A 19,951-nucleotide genomic window follows, 5' to 3' on the forward strand; every position below is an offset into this window, starting at 1 on the left:
AAAAAAAAAAAAAAAAAAAACCAAAAAAAAAAAATACACAGTGCTGAGATCTTCACCAGTAACAACCCAGAGTTCAAGTATGAGGATGAGACAGTTTCCAGGGCCACAGAGAAGTGGAAAAAATGCCGAGCAGATAGCAGGAAACCAGACTGCCACATCTGTTATGCTCCTCCCCACCTTCTGAAAGTCACAAACCTCACAGAAAATCTCCCCTCAACTCAGTTTCTACACTGAAAAAAGTGAAAATGTGGTGGTTAAACAGCTTCCCCATCTTCTTGGCTTTCCTGGAAGGAGACCTGTCATTGCCTTAACCCACAGGTGGCATCATGTCTGTCTGAGGGAGAAATATTATTGGGGACAGGCAGAAACAAACGGGGGAGACAGAACTACCATCCCCAGCCTGGAAACTGTATTATATCTCTGCCAAAGGTGATGCCAAATAAGAATTGCTGTAGGAGGTACATTCCCCAGGCCCCCTGGGCACAAACCCCAAGCCAGCCTTCCCACACTGCCTAAATAAACCCTTTGGTGCTTCTTACATTTGGGTCAGGCAGTGCTCTGATCATTTACTAGAGCCAGTGTAAGCCTGGGCTTAAGGCATCACTTAGAGCTGAAAAGAAGGCAGTGACCTAGCAGTGAAGATTCACTAAGCAAATATATTTAATAAAAACCAAAACAGGCTGGACATAGAAAACTGGAATAAATAACTAATCTTTCAATGAAAAACATAGATGTATACCGATAAGAAACAACAGCAAATAGGGAACCATGACCTCCCCAAAAGGACAAAGCAAAACTCCATTGACTGACCCTAATGAGATGGTGATTTGTGAGTTCTCCGACCAAAAATTCAAAATAGCAGTTTAAAGGAAACTTAGTGATCTCCAAGATAACACAGAAAAGCAATTTAGACATTGACCAGAGAAAGTTTTAGAAAGAGATTGAAATAATAAAAAAGCAAACAAATCTTTGAACTGAGAAATATATTTGCTGAACCAAAAAACTCTTTAGAGACTCTCAACAGCATTATGAACCAAGCAGAGGAAAGAATCAGTCAGCTTCAAGACCAGCTTTTTTTTTTTTTTGAGACAGAGTCTCGCTTTGTTGCCCTGGCTAGAGTGAGTGCCGTGGCGTCAGCCTAGCTCACAGCAACTTCAAACTCCTGAGCTCAAGCAATCCTTCTGCCTCAGCCTCCCGAGTAGCTGGGACTACAGGCATGCGCCACCATGCCCGGCTAATTTTTTTTTTATATATTTAGTTGTCCAATTAATTTCTTTCTATTTTTAGTAGAGACAGGGTCTCGCTCTTGCTCAGGCTGGTCTCGAACTCCTGACCTTGAGCGATCCACTCGCCTCGGCCTCCCAGAGTGCTAGGATTACAGGCGTGAGCCACCGCGCCCGGCTCAAGACCAGCTTTTTGAAAATACACAATCAGGAGAAAAAAGAACAGAAAGGATTGAAGACTTCCTGTAAGATATAGAAACTTACCTCAAAAGACCAAATCTAAGAATTAGTGAGTTTCAAGATGGGGCTGAACAAGAACAAGGGGTAGAAAGCTTATTCAAAGAAATAATAACAGAACTTTCCAAAATTTGAGAAAGATATAAATATCTTTATAGGAAGATATTTATCTATATAGGAAGGTCTTAGAACACCAAACAGATTCAACCCTAACAAGACTACCCCAAAGCATTTAATAATCATACTCTCAAAGTTCAAAGACAGAGATAAGATCCTAAAAGCAGTAAAAGATAAGCACATAACATATCAAGGAGCTCCAATTGGCAACAGAGTCTGTAGCAGAAACCCTACAGGCCAGGAGGGAGTGGAAGGCCATTTTCTTTCTTTCTTTCTTTCTTTTTTTTTTTTTGAATTTTAATAAAATATTTTACTAATTCAAACTTATCTATAATATTAACAGTTCAATGTGTAATCAATATAAAAGAATTATTAGCTGGGAGGCTGAGATAGGAGGATTGCTTGCTTAGGAGTTTGAGACCAGCAGGAAGGCCATTTTCAAAGTGCTCAAAGGAAAAAACTACATTGAGTTCAAGTGGCATGATCATTGACACTTCCAGTGCACTTGTAGCCGCGGGTTCCTCCTGGAACTACGTGAAAAAAATACAAAACAAAAAAGAGAAAGAAAAAAAACTACAGTCCAAGATTATTGTATCCTGCAAACTTATCATTCAAATTTGAAGGAGAGGTAGTCTTTCACAGGCAACAAAAGCTGAGAGAATTCATCACTGCCAAAATGTCTTGCAAGAAATGCCAAAGGGAGTTATTTAGTCTGAAAGAAAAAAAACACTAACATGGGGGGAAAAAACCCTTTTCAAGATATAAAATGCATGGGTAAAGTTAAGTACATGGACAAACTCAGAATACTCTATTGCTGGATTTGTGACATGCAAAAAATCCACCTGTTAATCTAGTATGAAGCCTAAAAGATAAATCTCAAAAACAGTAATAGCTACAGCACCTATAAGAGATAGATAATTTAAAAATGTGTAAATTGAGACAACTAAGAGTCAAAATGGGGGGAGGATGGAGTTAAAGTGTAGAATTTTTTTTTTTTTTTTGCCTTTTTTTATTCTTTTCTTTGTGATCTAAGATATGTTTTTGTCAGCGTTCCAAGGTAACTTGTCATTTCTTTAAAGTTATAGCTATAAAATGTTTTTTGTAAGCCTCATGGTAACTACAGTGCAAAAACCTATAATAGATTCATTAAAAATAAAAAACAACATATTAAAACATACTACCAGAGGCTGGGCACAGTGGCTCATGCCTGTAATCCCAGCACTTTGGGAGGCTGAGGGGGGAGGATTGCTTGAGGCCTAAAGTTTGAGACTAACTTGGGCAACATAGTGAGAGCCTGTCTCCAAAAAAGAAAAAATTCTTCAGATGTGGTGGTGCATATGTATAATCCCACCTACTTGGGAGGCTGAGGTGGGAGGATTGCTTGAGCCCTGGAGCTCAAGGCTGCAGTGAGCTATGACCATGCCATTGCACTCTAGCCTGGGTAACAGAGTGTTACCCTGTCTCTAGAAGAAAACAAAACAAAACAAACAAAAAACACATTACCGGAGATATTCACTTCACTACAAAGGAAGACAGTAAGAAAGGAAAAGAGGAGTCTCCAAAAAACCAGAAAATAAACAACAAAATGACAGTAGTAAGTCCTTACCTATCAATAATAACACTGAAGGTAAATGGTCTTAGTTCTCCAATTAAAAAGCACAGAGTGGCTGAATGGATGTAGAAACAAGACCCAACTATATGCTGTCTTCAGAAACCCACTTCACCTATAAAGACACACATGGACTGAAAGTAAACAGGTAGAAAAAGATATTCCATGCAACTAGAAACCAAAACACAGCAGGAGTAGCTATATTCATATCAGATAAATTAGACTATAAATCAAAGACTATAAAAAAGACAAGGAAGGCCACTGTGTAATGATAAAAGGGTCCATTCAACAAGATAATTTAGCAAATAAAAATATCTATGCATTCAATACCAGAACCCCCAAATATATAAAGCAAACATTAATAGACCTAAAGGGTGAGATGGACTGCAATACAATAATATAAGGGGACTTTAACACCTCACTCTCAGTAATTGACAGATCATCCAGACAGAAAATTAACAAACCAGTAGTAGAGTTTACCTACCCCCTATATCTAATAGGCCTAACTGATGTTTACAGAACATTTTAACCAACTGCTGCAGAATACACATTCTTTTCATCAGTACATAGAAGGTTTTCTGGAATAGACCATATCTGAGGCCACAAAACAAGTCTGTACAAGTTTAAAAAAATAGAAATCATGTCAAGTATCTTCTCTGACCATAATGGTATAAAACTAGAAGTCATTAATAAGAGGAACCTTGGAAAATACACAGACACATGGAAACTAAACAACACGCCCCTGAATGACTAATGGGTCAGTGAAGAAATTAAGAAGCAAATAACAAAAATTTTTTAAACAAATGAAAAGGAAATACGACAGGATTGTTGTAGAGAAGATGTTGAGGCCTCGTTGGATTCTGGTTGTACTTTGATAGTATGGCCACTAGAGTTTGCTGATGGATTGGGATGTGGAAAGTTTGTGTAAGAGAGGACTTAAAGATGATTCTAGGGTTTTGGTCTGTGGATCTGTAAAAATGGAGTTGCCATTAACCAAGATGGGAATGATTGTGGGAAGGGTAGATTTGGGGAAGTTGAGGGGCTTACTTTAAGATATACCAAGTTTGAGAAGTTTATTTATTAGTTACCCAAAAGGAGAGGTCAAGTAGGAAGCTGGATATGTAAGTCTCAAGCTATCAATTGGGGAATTGTCAGTTTAAAATCCAAAATCTGAAATGCTCCAAAATCTGAAACTTTTTGAGTACTGACCTGATGCCTATAGGAAATGCTCATTGGAGCATTTCAGATTTTGAATTTTTTGGATTAGGGATGCTCAACCTTTATGTACAATGCAAATATTCCAACATTTAAAACAATCCACAATCCAAAGCACTTTGGTCCCAAGCCTTTCAAAGAAGAGATTCTCAACCTGGAGATAGTGTTTATAATAAAACTGTGAAACTTGATGAGATCATTGAGGGAGGGAGTGTTGCCAGAGAAAAGTTCAAGCATTATGTTCTACGTATGTCAACATTTAAAGGTTAAAAAACAAACAAACAAACGAAAAAATACACAAAAAACTAAAGCCAGAGAAGTAGAAACAAAGTCAGGAAAGTATGAAGACTTGGAGGCCAGGTAAAGAAGTTTCAAGGAGGGAATATGAACTGTGTCAAATGCTGCTGCTAGGTCAATCAAGTAAGATGAGGTTCAGGACTTGACATTAGATTTAGCAATGATGAGTTCATTTGTGACCTTGTCAAGAGCAGTTTTTGTGACATGCAGGGATCTTTTCTGTAGTCGATAAGGAGAGTAGTGCTATAAATGAGGACACTCAAACTTGGAGAGGTCACATATTCCCTCATAATTTAGAGCTAGGAAATGGGGGAGCTGGGTTCTTCCCCAGACACCTTCACACTTACCCAGCATATCTTACTGATCCCCAGAGTATTGTGGCAATTCAACTTCTAATTGGGGGAAACATGTTTGTTTCTTCTTCTCCTGGGTATTTTAATTCAATTTATGTACAATGAGTAATTTCAGTGTTCATTTTAGAGTTTTGATGGCAGTGTGAGGGAAAGAAGTTGGAATGATTGGAGATGCAAGTGAGAATAGAGATGGGTGGCAGGAGAAAGTTGAAGTTGGTTCTACCGAATGGAATCTCTTTCCTCTAAAAAGTAAGGATTTGGTGGGCATAGTTTGTTTTTAGCTTAGTCAGTGACTCATGAAATTGATATAGGTTGGTGATGAATAAGAGCATAAGTAGAATAGTTTAGACATCCTAATGGCAGCTGCAGAAATTTAAAACATGGTTTATATGCCTCAAAATCTATGAATCACTGTTAAAATTGTGATTTATTTTTGACCAGATAACTCTACAGTTCTTCAAAACCTGTCTCTCATGTTTTCAGAGCTGTTTTAGCATTAAGAAATAAATGTAGTCTCCTGTTGCCATCTGCTCATTCCACATGTTCTTTCCAAACTAAATATTGGAACTTCTTTAACAAAGCAGCCCTAAAATGCCAGGTTCATTGAGGATACAGTATATTTCTTGCCACTCAAATAAGAAAGTATAATCTTGTCAGCTGCTTAAGTGTTCACAAGGTTGTGTCCCTTACAACTCATAAATTCCAGAAACCCTTTGTTGTAAGAAAGCAGCTGAGTAATTTCTTTAGTGCATTTTTATGACCTGGCTATCTTACTGCACCACAGTAAACAGTCTTCATTATCTGCTTCAGTTTTTTTCGAGTCTTCACTAAACTGGTGGCAAAGGCACAAGCACAAAGAACATTCATAATCTTAACGATCACTTCCATCACACTGTGATCTTGACTTGGACACGCTCTTTCAACAAATGATGTAGGAATGTTCTCTGAAAATTTGCATAAACCTTTACAAATTTTTCTTTCTTCTTTCACTGCAGCTGTGGCAAGGACATTTAGCTATTTATGGTTTAGTCCTTGGTTCTCATATTCCCCATCGGTTGGTAGGTAGCTAAGGCCTGCTCTGGTTCATGTGTACCCGTTCTCATGAGAGAAAATTTGAGTTTGTTTTTGTCTGCAAGTCACAGGGAGCCTGCCTGGGCACAGGAAGTGCACAGATTGAGAAGATACCGACTCTCCTGTGACCGTGCCTGTGTTCCCAGGATAGAAATACGTCTTGCATTTGCGTTTGGGAGTTAGAAAACGATGTGGAGAAATTAACATTGATCAGATTCTAGATTTTTCACACATAATCTTAACTGTTTTATAGCTTTTAGAAATCGATGTGATATTCTCCAGTATTACATGGGATATTATGGAACAGGATGATTTTATCTGAGTATTATTGCTCCATGGGTCATTGATGGTTTAAACTGGAAATAATCTGGTAGTCACTACCTTAATCAAATGGTCAGAGGTAGCATTTTTGATAGGAGGACTATGTGACATTACATGCTTCCTGTGGCGATGCAGTGTGAAGTATACAAAATCACTTATGGAGTATTCTTGCCAAAAATGTTGACTTGAGCCAAACGATGTCTTTGGATCCAAATTCCAGTTTATAGGAAAACAAGTGATGGAGCAAAAAGGTTAATGATATAAAAAAAAAAATCAGAAAAATCTAAGATGTAGAACATCATCTTCTCACAGGCCTTATGTCCAAATATAGTCACAATGGAGGTTGGTGCTTCAACATATAAATTTTGGGAGGACATAAACATTCAATCCATAATAACAATCACATACAGTAAATAAAGAATATTTTTTTACATATTTGGAAAAAAATTTGTAAATGACATTTTGTAGATAAAGTAATTTGAATACAGAGTGGATTGTAGATATAGGCATTTTCTACTATATGTTCCTGAGTCCTGAAACTATCTATTTGTGTTCTCTTTAAACTAGGCAGCATGTGTGCTCTTTAATGCTTTATACATACTTACTTAAGAGAAATCTTCTTTGGTGATGTAATTTATTTTAATTTTTTTATTTATATAATTTTTTTTTTAGACTAGTCAAGTGCAGTAGTGAGGAGGGGGAAAAGTAGTAGAACAAGGAGTTCAATCTGTAACTAACTGACTGTGAAGAATCAAGTGAGATAACTCACTACCTTCGGACCAGCCTGGTGATGTAATTTAAAACTAAATGTCGTCACCATGGAAAAATGAATTCCTTCCAGATTCTCTTTTTGAAAAAGTCATTGTTGGGTATGTCATTCACCAAGAACACGCTGTTCCAAATGTATTAAAATTGGCTTATTGCTTAGTTTTATTCTCTAATATCAAATAATGACATGGAAATAATTGTCAGTGTCATGGTAGTTTATGAAACTATTATGAGGCAAATAGGGTTTTATTAATAGGAAGTGAACTTTGAATTTTTTTTGTAAATGTATACCTTTTACTTTTAACAAAAAAGATGAAGTTTTGGGGTAAACAAACTGATGAAAGTTATGCCTTCTAATAAAAAATAAAAAATGTAATATAGATTCTTTTTAGTAAGCATTCCAGTGTCACTCATAGTTTTTACGTGCTTCATTTTCTTTTTAGTGATGAGTTCTTTTGATTGGCCATCTGTTAGGCTATAGGTGACCACTGATGTCTAATAAGATCTAGCAGTCCTCTCTTCTATGGAGCCCACTTTGACTATCCAGTCTTCCTTTCTCTCTAACTTCTCTGAATTCCTATTATTTACGTCTTTAACCGCACAGTTTATAACATTTAAATATTGTTTACCGACTAGATTTTAATTTTGTTACATGAAGGAATAATTCCTTATATTTGTGCTCTCCTGCAAGAGGTACACCCCATTATACACTGATTAGTTGATTATTATCTCAAATTTAAATTCCTTCACCAGAAGCTACTTTTTTAGTATGGAGAAATGAGCTTGAAAAGGAATTCTTTTTTTCCCTCGAGTTTCAGAGTTCACAGCAAACATTCATGACCTTTAGGCATAATAGGTTTGGAGTAAATGTGGTTGAATGAGTTTCTCACTGAACATACTTTTTTTAATGTTTAGTATCATGTGAAACAGTACGGAGATTTTCTTTGGCATTGGTATTTATTACTGGTTTGAAGACTTAATGCAGTTTGGAGACCTCATTTGTCATTGTGGGGAATAATTGATATTATATATGTTTGTATTTATATACACATATAATGTTCAGAATTCCCAGGACTTAGGCAGTTCTTCATAAGTATTGTCTAGTGGTAGTAGTACAGTCTGTGTATACTGGACTTTGTGGGAATAATTTTTGTGTTTGACCTGTCTTTTTTTATGGAGGCAGACAAGTTGGGATCAGAAGGTTAGAATTTGCATTTGGGTTTTATGACTTGTTCTGTGTCCCAGCTTTTACCTCAGTTTCTACTATACCAACCTCAAGAGAATATTTTGAGAATCAAAATCAAATAGTGTACATAAAAGTGCTTTATAAACTGTAAAGTGCTAAATAAATATGAGGTACTAAAGTTCATTGGCCTTTCGTTAGTAAATTTTAAAAATTGTGAATGCCTAGGGGTAAAGACCTGTATCTTATTTTCTAAGCACTTGAATGTGAAAGTAGTTATGAAAAATTTCTCATTTTGTGGGGGGGAATAATAAATATTTAAGTGGCTAAAATGTACTACAGGAATATATGCTTATTTCCAAATTGTACAAGTTGGCTTCGCATATAAAAATGTATAACATGTTTTAGAGAGAAACATTGTGATATCTGATATAATTTTTATAACATTTTCAGGTTTGAAAGCACAATGGCAGGAAACAGCCTTGTTCTACCCATCGTTCTTTGGGGTCGGAAAGCACCAACACATTGCATCTCAGCAGTACTTTTAACAGATGATGGGGCCACAATTGTAACAGGATGCCATGACGGACAAATATGTCTCTGGGATCTTTCAGTAGAACTGGAAGTAAGTACTTGAAATGCTTATTGTACATTTTAAATATAAGAAACTACTTATTGGAAGATAACATAGCCCCAGAATAATACTTGGGCTCATAATATATTTTCTACAAAATACGTTTTGACTAAAGTTGGTAGTATGCAGATTGATTATTTATATTTTCCATCAGAGTTGACTTCTGCTGGCTTTGGCTATTTTGAAATATAATATCTATCCTCAGTGGCTTAATATATGTTACATTTAAGATTTTTCAAAAGATTAGAACCCATACTGAAGAAGGTTTCCAAAGAAGTATTAAGAAGCAGTTTAAAACATTTAAACCTTCTATGATAAATGCTTTGAAGAGGGCAAAACTTTTTATAAAGTGTAAGTTTTGTTGTATTGATATTTGAAATCACTGTGTTTATTGTCATTCCTTACTACTGCACAGTGCTCAATGTGCTCTGCTTCTAGGCCTTTCAGTGGGCAGAGCTAGGAAAATATGATTTGGGGACATGCACACATACACACACACACACATACACACACACACACACACACACACACACACACAATGATACTTTCAATTATAATATAACACCACTACTTTACTTCTTTCCATATTTGTAATTTTACCAAGCAATCAATGGGCTCACTACCCAATGCACATGAAAGCCAATACCATGGCACCAGCCTTTGATAAAAGAGAAGGTTCACTACAAGTCAACTGGCAAGGAGACAGGAGGAAATGCTCAAGTCTGTCTCCTGGAGCTGGAGGCTTGGTCAGGTTTTATAAGCATGGGTAAGGAGGTATGATCTGATTGGATCTTGCAATGGGGTGATGCCAGGAGGCTTGTTCTGACTGGACCATGCCATGGGATGATACGAGGGCTCGATCTGATTGGATCCTGGATCCTGCCTTGTGGTGTCCACTTCTTAATTCAGTCCCCACACCTTAATCTGGTCAGAACACTTAGGTTCCACCTACAGTTGCACACTTGTTTCATCTGGCCATGCTAAGGTCACGTGACCTTCCACCTGGAGGTCCATGGCAACTGAAAAACAACTCACAACTTTTTTACATGAAGTTGAGCCAGATTGGTCTGATGCAATTACAATAACTCCCTTTTCTGACAACTTTTTCCAGGAATTTTCTGTAAAGGGGAACAGAGAAAATGGAGTGGTAGCTGGTATGGAATGTGGGGTCAAGAAAGGTGATTTTTTCAAATTACTTTTTTTGGATAACAACCTTGTTGACATGTAATTCACATACCGGATAATTCATCTGTTTAAAGTTCTGACGTCAGTGTTTTTTAGTATGTTCACAGAGTTGTACAACCATTACCACAATTTTAGAACATTTTTGTCACCTCAAAAACAAATTCTGTGCCCTTTAACTCTCACTCCCAATACTCTCATACCCCCAAGGCAACCACTGATCTACTTTCTTTCACGATGGTGTTGCCTATTCTGGACATATCATACAAATGAAATCATATCATACGTGGTTTTTATTACTGGCTTTTATCACTTAGCATAATGTTTTCAAGGTTCATCCATGTTGTAGCATGTATCAATACTTCATGTCTTTTTATGGCCAAATGATTTTACATTTTATGAATATACCACACTTTATCAGTTGATGAATATTTGGGTTGTTTCTATTTTTGGCCTTTCTGAATAATGCTGCTATGAACATTTGTATACAAGTTTTTTTGTGGATGTGTGTCTTCGTTGCTCTTAGCTATACATCTGGGCATGGAATTGCCAGATCAAATGGTAACTCTGTGTTTAACCATTTGAGGAACTGCCAGACTATTTTCCAAAGTGACAGTACCATTTTAAATTCCTGTCATCAGTATATGGGGGTTCCAGTTTTTTCACATCAGTTGTTATTGTCTTTTTGATTCTAACTATACTAATGGGTATAAAGTCGTATCTCATTGTGGTTTTGGTTTGCATTTACCTGATCGCTAATGATGTTGAACATCTTTCCATGTTCTCATTGGCCATTTGTATATCTTCTCTGGTGAACTGTCTATTCAGAATCTTTGCCCATTTAAAAATGTTTTTTATTAAAAATTTTTTCCTTTGCCCATTTTAAAATTGAATTATTTCTCTTTTTATTTATAAGAATTGTTTACATATTCTACATACAAATTTCTTAACAGATAAATGATTTACAAATATTTTCCCCCATTCTGTGGACTGTCTTTTCACTTTCTTGATGGTGTCCTTTGAAGCACAAAATATTTTAATTTAGATGAAGTGTAATTTATCTATTTTTCCTTTGTTTGCTTGTACTTTTATTGTCATATCTAAGAAACCATTGCCAAATCTAAGGTCGCAAACATTTATCCTTGTGTTTTTTTCTAAGAGTTTTATGGTATCACTTCCTACATTTAGGTCTTTGATCCATATAAGTTAATTTTTATATATGGTACAGAATAGGGATCTGACTTTATTCTTTTGTATGTGGCTATCAAGGGATCCTAGCATTATTTGTTGAAAGGACTACTTATTTCCCATTGAATGGTATTGGTACTCTTGCGAAAAATCATTTGACCATAGGTTATGGGTTTCATTCTGGACTCTCAGTTCTACTCCATTGTTCTATATGTCTATTCTTGTGTCATATCACACTGTCTTAATTACTGTTGTTTTATATTAAGTTCTGAAATTGGGACCTGTGAGCCCTCCAATGTTACTTTTCTTTTTACAGTCCTTCCCTGGCTGTTGTCCAATATTTAGATATAGTTTTTCATATGTTTTTGTTCCATTTTTCTAGATTTTATGGTAGGAGTAAATTCCAGTCTAGTTACTCTATTATGACTGAAGATGGAATTTTCCAGCAGACTCATGTACATTGGAAATAAAACAAACTATTGGCAAATTTTGTTTTTTTGGGGAAATTAGAGAATCAACCAAGAGTATTTTTTCCAGTAGAAGAATCCTAAATCTCTGTATAGAGTTGGGGTTAGATGTATGAAAAAATTTTGGATGTATGGGAAAACTTTCTAGGTCTATTCCAACAATGAACAATGATTGAGTTTGCAAAACTCAAACTAAAGATGAGCTTCTCTCATTTCGGTGCACAAGATGAATTTGTTTGGAAATATTTTTTGGTCATCAAATACCAGAGTCACAGAACAATCTCAGTACTCTTCCCATGAAATATTTAATTTTGAACAATTTAGCTTTCCTAATATATTAGGATATGTGGTTTGTGAGATGGACACCTTGAAGGGTACAGAGGGGATTTAAATATATTGGTCATATTCTGTTTCTTAAAATGTGTACTGGGGGCCGGGCATGGTGGCTCACGCCTGTAATCCTAGCACTCTGGGAGGCCGAGGCGGGCGGATTGCTCAAGGTCAGGAGTTCGAGACCAGCCTGAGCAAGAGCGAGACTCCGTCTCCACTAAAAATAGAAAGAAATTATCTGGACAACTAAAAATATATATATAGAAAAAATTAGCCAGGCATGGTGGTGCATGCCTGTAGTCCCAGCTACTCGGGAGGCTGAGGCAGGAGGATCGCTTGAGCCCAGGAGTTGGAGATTGCTGTGAGCTAGGCTGACACCACGGCACTCTAGCCAGGGCAACAGAGCCAGACTCTGTCTCAAAAAAAAAAAAAAATGTGTACTGGGTATGTGGCTATTCAATTTATTCTTTATATCTTATATATGTTACAAATAATATTTGTATATGTTAAATATTTATTTAAAAATGTATCCTCAAGTAACCTGTAGTAACAGCATGCCATTTGGTACAAAGTAGTAAGTTGAGGAGCTGATTGCCAGGCTATTTTAGAATAGTGGGTCTTTTAAGCCAGCTTTTCTATTCTATTAAGCACTATGTCACTAAATCAGTGGTCTGTGAAGGTTATTAGTTCCTGACAGTTAACATTGATACCATCAGTTGGGAGGGTACTGTCTTCTATTTTCTGTGTTTGGAGATGTGAATCCAGAGACACTAAAATTGCTTTCAGATCAATGAAGTTATCATTTAAAAAAGAAGTGAGGCCCAATTACTGTGTTTTATATACTAATTCAAATTCTTAACCTGGTTTCCCAGTATGCTAGAGCTTAGTGCTTAAGACTGCCTTGGTTTGAATCCTGACTCACTCTCTGGATGATATAGGGCAAGTAATGTCATCTTTTGCTCCAATTTCTACCTCAGAACTACTTGGGAAGGTGATTGTGAGCATTAAATGGATTAGAGTTCACGGTTTTTCTGCTCTTAGTTTTTGTTCTTAGGTTTTAGTGTTCTGAGCGAGTCTTTTCAAATTTATTTTTGTATATTTATATTGAATATTTAACAGGATATCTAATTAAAAGGTAAATTTTTAAATTCGGTACTCACACCAACATATTTACGCATTTCTAGATTAATCCTCGTGCGCTGTTATTTGGTCATACAGCTTCAATCACTTGTTTATCTAAAGCTTGTGCTTCTAGTGACAAACAGTACATTGTGAGTGCATCTGAAAGTGGGTAAGTATTATTTACTTTTTTTCTTCATAAGTCTTTATAACTAGTAACAGTATATTGTAAGTAGAGGGATTTTTTTTTCTTCTGGAGTATCTTCTAAATAAATGCTTTTCATTGTCTAAACCTAAAGCAAGATATTTGAAATATGGTTTTAAGGATGTAAATTTTACCTCCATTAATGGTTTTTTTTTAATACTTTTATTGTAATTTATGATCATGTCTGTTTTTCCTCCTTGTTTTTTGAGGAACTCAGAATATTGTAACAGTTAAAGCATGATCATTAATCCCCCTGGTATTTTTCTTGAGTTGGCAGACCACTTTGAGATTTCTTTAAAAACCTGAATGATGCTAGGCTAGTATAAATTTGGAAGATGAAGCCATGCAAAAGTCCATGCAATTATATTGATGTATGTTAGTACACTGACATAATTATTTGTGTTTCTAAGTCTCAGAATGTAGCTTGCTTTTGGAGAGGTAGGTCACTGAACAGTAGTTGTAGGGATAGAGTGCGAGGAATTTTTAAAACATTTTGATGCTTAGAAAATTGTATATTTATACAATATGCTACTGAAGAGAATTGGGGAACTTAAAGAGAATTATATAAGAAATTGTTCTCCCCCCCAAAGAGAACGTTGTGTAATTTTTTTGGAACAAGAAGAGGCAACATCGGGTAAAAATATAGTACCTTTTGGTCAATTAAAGGATAATTCACATTGAGTGTTCCTTGAAAAATTGTTTTAGATCATGTGAGATACGGAAACTAGCATCTTAAAGAAAACCCAAGTAATATTAGGATCATTACATTTTTATTAGTACCCTAGATTTCTTCTGTTAAATAAATCTTATTTCTTCAAAAGACAAGGCATATTGACATTTCTGATTTTCAATGTTATATCTTTAGGTTGTTATGTAAGTTTTTTTGTATATATTCTATAAAATTACAATAAATGCAGAATCAAAACTGGAATATTGTATTTAATTTGCAAAGGTTTGCAGTTCAATTGACTTTAACTTTTATTTGCGTTTCGCAGTGCTAAATTTTCTAGCTACCTTGACAAATCTCGGTAGTTTAAATTAAAAGTTTATTCCTTGTTTTTGTCATTTGCCTCTTCTGTATCACTTGGGGGCTCTGCTCTGCTTCGTTGCTATGCCTACTTTGAAGTTCAGGCTGAGGGAGCACCCACTATCTGAAGCAGCCACCTTCTGGAACAGAGGCATAGGAGAGAGTTTTGGAGGGCTTTACATCAGTACAGCCCAGAACTGCTTACAAGACTACACCAACCAAAAGGGAACCAGGAAGTGCAGTCCTACCATGGACCCACAAAGGATGTGGGTTGAGGTGGGGGGTTAGCAGGCTGGAGTGGGGTTAGATGGTAGATGGGAGGACTGGAAATTTTGATGAACAGCAATAATGACTATACACTGCTTTTTCTGAAATATGTTAGCTTTAAAGGAAGGTTAGTTTTAAGCCACTGTGACAAAGTTGTACAGTGCATTTAAAAGTCATGTTCAAAGCTGACTATTATTTTGTTTTGTAGAGAGATGTGCCTCTGGGATGTGAATGATGGCAGATGTATTGAATTTACAAAATTAGCCTGCACACATACTGGCATACAGGTTAGTATTTATTTCTGTGACCAAGCAGAAATTATTACAACTATACACTTAAAAAGTATTTTTAAAACATTGAGCCAATATTATCATATGAAAAATGGTGGGGAGAGATAATAGGACAAGAATAGAATTGGAGTGGTAAAAGTATTTCTCTTAAGATGGTCCAGTTGGGAAGCTAAGAAGGGAGAGGAGATTGATGGGGAAAGATGTAGGGTGAGCCAATTGCTGCTTCTGCTGTTTTGAGCTCTCCTGGTTATCCAAGTGAGAGCCCTTTTGCTGCTTGGGAAAGTCCTCTAGATCTCCAATCCCCAACCCCTGGGCTGTGGCTGGGTCCCAGTCCGTGGCCTGTTAGGAACTGGGCCTTGCATCACTGCCTGAGCTCCCCCCCCTCCCCACTGTGCATGGAAAAATTGTCTTCCGTGAGACCCATCCCTGGTGCCAAAAAGGGTGGGGACTGCTGCAGATCCTAAATAATTGAATTCTTTTTTGCAAAAGCCTTTGTGATTCTATTTGTGACTGGCACAAATTAACATGCTTTTTGGACTGTATCTTTCTGTTGCTCATTCAGTTGGTCCTTGGGCACATTTAAGGCTTTCTAACTCCAGAAGAAATGGCCATTTCATGTGCCTGGCTTAACATGTAGAATATTTCACAGGAATTTGTAGTTTTTGACTTACATTCTTGATATTCTTTCTTACTTTTTCATAGTTGTCAAATTCTCTGTGCTTCAGTTTACTCATTGTTTACTGTGTGAGTGTTGGGAAAATTATGAATTATATAGAAAATGTGATCAATTATGTTCTCAGTGGGAAAGGAAGGGGAAGAGAACTCACATTTATTGAGCAAATACTGTGTAGGCATTTCTCCTATTGTGTTTCATTTGTCCTCCCCACACCTTTACAAATTATATAGAAGCGTGTATCATTTTACTAAGGAAACTGAGGCCCTGATTATAATATGTTTGAACACTAATCATCCTTCTAAATTTTATTTGGTCATAACTAGTAATTATAAGCCTATACTCACCTATTCCCATTTATTTAAAATTCATATTATTTTTGTGACCCACCTGAGCTTCTCTTTTGGTTTGATTTTTGAAGCTGATTTTATTAAGCCGTTTTATTAATTCATTACAGTCCTGTTTTAGAAGCTAGAGGGGATAAAAAAATTATCATGTTGTGCTCCAAAATTCAAAAACGAGGATAAAATATTAGGAAAAGAATAATTTTTGTTAGATATTTAAACAATATCACTTGATGTATGTGTATGTACAAATATATATAAATATACGTTATGCACTATATAGTGAAAACCTAAAAATATTATTGAAGAAGTTGTGCATTTAGGAGAGTATCATCATAAGCTTGGTGAATACATATTAGTCAAGTATCTAAATTAAAAGAGAACATTTAAAAATCTCTGTCCTTTCGACATGAATTTAGTTCTACCAGTTCTCTGTTGGAAATCAGCGAGAAGGAAGGCTTTTATGCCATGGACATTACCCTGAAATCCTCGTTGTGGATGCCACCAGCCTCGAGGTGTTATACTCCTTAGTATCAAAGATATCACCAGACTGGATTAGCTCCATGAGTATTATTCGATCCCACCGAACACAAGGTCAGTGTATTATGCACTGTAGGATCTTCAGCACCATGACTTAACGTTTAATTCACCGTAAAGTTATTTATCTTAAATTAATAATTTTGTCTATATTTTATTTAAGAAATAACTGCTCCAATAATTTATGGTCTTTCTCTTCTCTCATAAAGTGGTCTTTGATTTAATTAAGATTTAAAGCATTAGATTATCTCCATTCTCTGGGGTGGATCACCAGCTTTTTGGTGATTTTCTGAAGTGGAGGAAGAATATCTTACCCCTGGGGGAATGGTGGGAGGAACTGTAGTTTTCTCTGTATACTTCGGAAGCCTGGTTTTGTCACTTGCTTAAGAGGCATAGGAAGTGTTTCCATTTCATACAGAAATAATGAAAAGGGAGGAGATTATACACAATTAAAGTTAATGAAAGTTCCTGGTAAGTGCCTGGTATATAGCTGACACTCAACAAATATTACTGTCTTTTCTTCATTTCCGTTAAAGCCTTTCAGTAACAACCATTAGAGCAAAAGTAAAATTTTTCAGAAAAAGAACAATAATTAATGCTGAATATTGAACGTATATTCTTACAAGTCTTTTTAAGAGCATTCTTTTTCTCCCAAGTGGCTTCATGGTTATGTTATGTGCTTTCTGTAAAGGCTTACCTGTAACTAGCAGAACCACTACCACCCCCACAAGGACTTCACTTATTGAGTGCTCACAGTATCAGTCGCCGTGCTAAGCAGTTACGTTTGATCAATTCTCACAATTCCCTGTGGGATGGGTGCTGTCGTTATCCATGATATAGATGAGGAGACTGATGAGGTTTAGGGTTGTGGAGTCTTTGCCTAAGATCACAGAGTATGTATGTGGCTGAGCGGTGGCCAGATGGACTCCAGAGGTGTTACTTTAATCATTGTGTTAACACTGTTTCCCATTAGTGAATTGCCTTCAGCTTTGTGGGAACTTTCCTTTGTAACCTCTTGGGGTTGCAAATCAGCTCATAGCTTCTTATTTAGTAGCATTCAGCAACTATTGATTGAGTGCCTACTATCTTCCAAGTGCGGGGGATTGAACATACTTATGGGACTCAAATTCTAGTAAGGGAGAATGACGTATAACATAAACAAATGACAGTTGAGAGTGTAAAGTGTGCAAGGTGGAGAAATAGGACAGAGAGGAAAGCACTGAAGGGGCTTGAGGGCAGTAGGAAGGCTACCCAGATCAGATGAAGTCTGATCCAGGATTTGGAAGATGGGGAGCAGTTTGTCTGGCAGACATGGGGATCAGGATGTTTCTGCCAGAGGAAAGAGTTATATAATGGTGCAAAAGCATTAAGAAGGATAGGTATGTGTAAGAAACTACAAATTATCTTTTTCTGGGGCAAGAAGTATGAGAAGAGTAGTAGGATACAAGGCTGGCAAAGTTGGCAGGGGACAGGTCAGGAAAGCCCTTTTGTGTCAGGGAATTCACCCTGTGGCAGACTTGTACTGTAAAGGGCCAGGCATGAGGTATTTTAGGCTCTGTAGGCCCCACGGTCAATGTTTCAACTACTCAGCTCTGCTGTAGCATAGCACAAAAGCAGCCATAGTATGTAAATGAATGAGCTTGGCTGTGTTCCAATAAAACTTGATTTACAAAAACAGCCAGTGGACTGGAGTTGACCCATGAGCTGTAGCTTGCTGGCTCCCAGCGTGGATCATGGGCAGCATCTAATAAGAAGGATGGAAGGGGCTCACGCCTGTAATCCTAGCACTCTGGGAGGCCAAGGCGGGAGGATTGCTTGAGGCCAGGAGTTCGAGACCAGGCGGAGCAAGAGCGAGCCACTGTCTCTACTAAAAATAGAAAATTTTAGCTGGATGTTGTGGTGTGCACCTATAGTCCCAGCTACTCTGGAGGCTGAGGCAGGAGGATCGCTTGAGCCCAGGAGTTTGAGGTGGCAGTGAGCTATGACGATGCCACTGTATTCTATGCGGGATGACAGAGCTGTTTCAAAAAATTAAATAAATAAGTAAGTAAGTAAGAAAAAGAAAAAGAAAAAAAGAATGCCAGAAGGGATTTATGTTTTTAAACATCACTTTGGTGGCATTGTTGAGAATAGTTTAGATGAGAACAAACCAGTTAGGAGATTATTGTAATAGCTCAGCTGAGAGTGGTCCAGGTCTGAACTAAAGCAATGACTGAGGGAAGAGAGTGGATGAATTTCTACATTTCCCACCTATTCTGCTATTCTTCATAGTATTGGTTCTGAAGTTTATTAATAGGTATTAGTGAAAAAGGAGGATTCTTTAATCAAATATATTTGGGATATGTTTGATAAAATAATATTCAGCAGATTTCTTTGATGTGAGACCATCTCAGAGAGGTTTTTTTATGCGTATTAGAGAATTATTTCTTTATTCCTGAGCATAACGGTGAAAATAAGATTCAGTCTAATTTTTCAGGCAATGGGCAACTCATCATACATATGTTTACCTCTAATATTAGTTATAATCAGTGCTTTCTTTAAAAAAGATCTTTATTTGTAACTAAGCAGTTTGCACATTTTGAATTTTTACATTCACTCCATATATGTATAAACTGTTGTCTGAACAGAATAGAATCTAACTAACAGAAAATGTTATGTAGTCCTTATAATTCTAGATGTTATCAATTTATAATGTTGCAAATATGTAATTTTAATCTGCGCTTACTATTTTCTAGTCCATGGATGTTTGAGAATTTTAGATATATTGGTATGTTGTTATAACTTCTCTGTACAGGGATCATGGAAATGTGGTAATCAATGTATTCCAATGCCTTGTGTTACCTAGGGAACTATGCAATATGGCAAAGTTTTTACTTAAAGGTAACCAACAATTCTTTTAATAACAGTAATAACTAACCTTTATTGAATATTTAGTGTGTACCGAGTGCTGTACCTGAGGTGTGTCTTAATTTTTATAGTAACCCATTAGGGTAAGTACTATTGTTGTTCACTTATATTTGCTTCGAAATAAGCAAATTGAATTTAAGATCGGTTAGTTAAGTTATTCAATAGTTCATTGGTTAATTAGCGAAAAAATGTGATTTTGATTTTAATAGACAAATCCCTCCCCCGCCCCGGAGCCCGCATTAGACTATTTTCTGATGTTCATCTTTTCAAAGTGCACGTATATTACCATGACTGATCCCTTACCCAAAACTTACGAATTTAGGTTTTGTATCACATCTTTCTCTTGATCACAATCTATGGAGGATGTAATGCACAATAAAATATCTG

General features: G+C 36.5%; 1 protein-coding gene across 1 annotated transcript in view; it reads left to right on the plus strand.

Moving 5' to 3' along the window:
- Positions 1 to 19,951, plus strand: part of WDR7 (WD repeat domain 7) — a 312,258-nt gene that overhangs the window by 5,771 nt on the left and 286,536 nt on the right. The window contains exons 2-5 of the mRNA XM_012651797.1: positions 8,848 to 9,019; positions 13,380 to 13,486; positions 15,022 to 15,100; positions 16,540 to 16,714. Of these exons, the coding sequence (XP_012507251.1) occupies positions 8,861 to 9,019; positions 13,380 to 13,486; positions 15,022 to 15,100; positions 16,540 to 16,714 (520 nt within the window). The 5' untranslated portion in view covers positions 8,848 to 8,860. The remainder of the gene's footprint in view (positions 1 to 8,847; positions 9,020 to 13,379; positions 13,487 to 15,021; positions 15,101 to 16,539; positions 16,715 to 19,951) is intronic.

This window comes from Propithecus coquereli, unplaced genomic scaffold (genome assembly GCF_000956105.1).
Source record: "Propithecus coquereli isolate 6110/MARCELLA unplaced genomic scaffold, Pcoq_1.0 Scaffold37, whole genome shotgun sequence".
Lineage (NCBI taxonomy): Eukaryota > Metazoa > Chordata > Mammalia > Primates > Indriidae > Propithecus > Propithecus coquereli.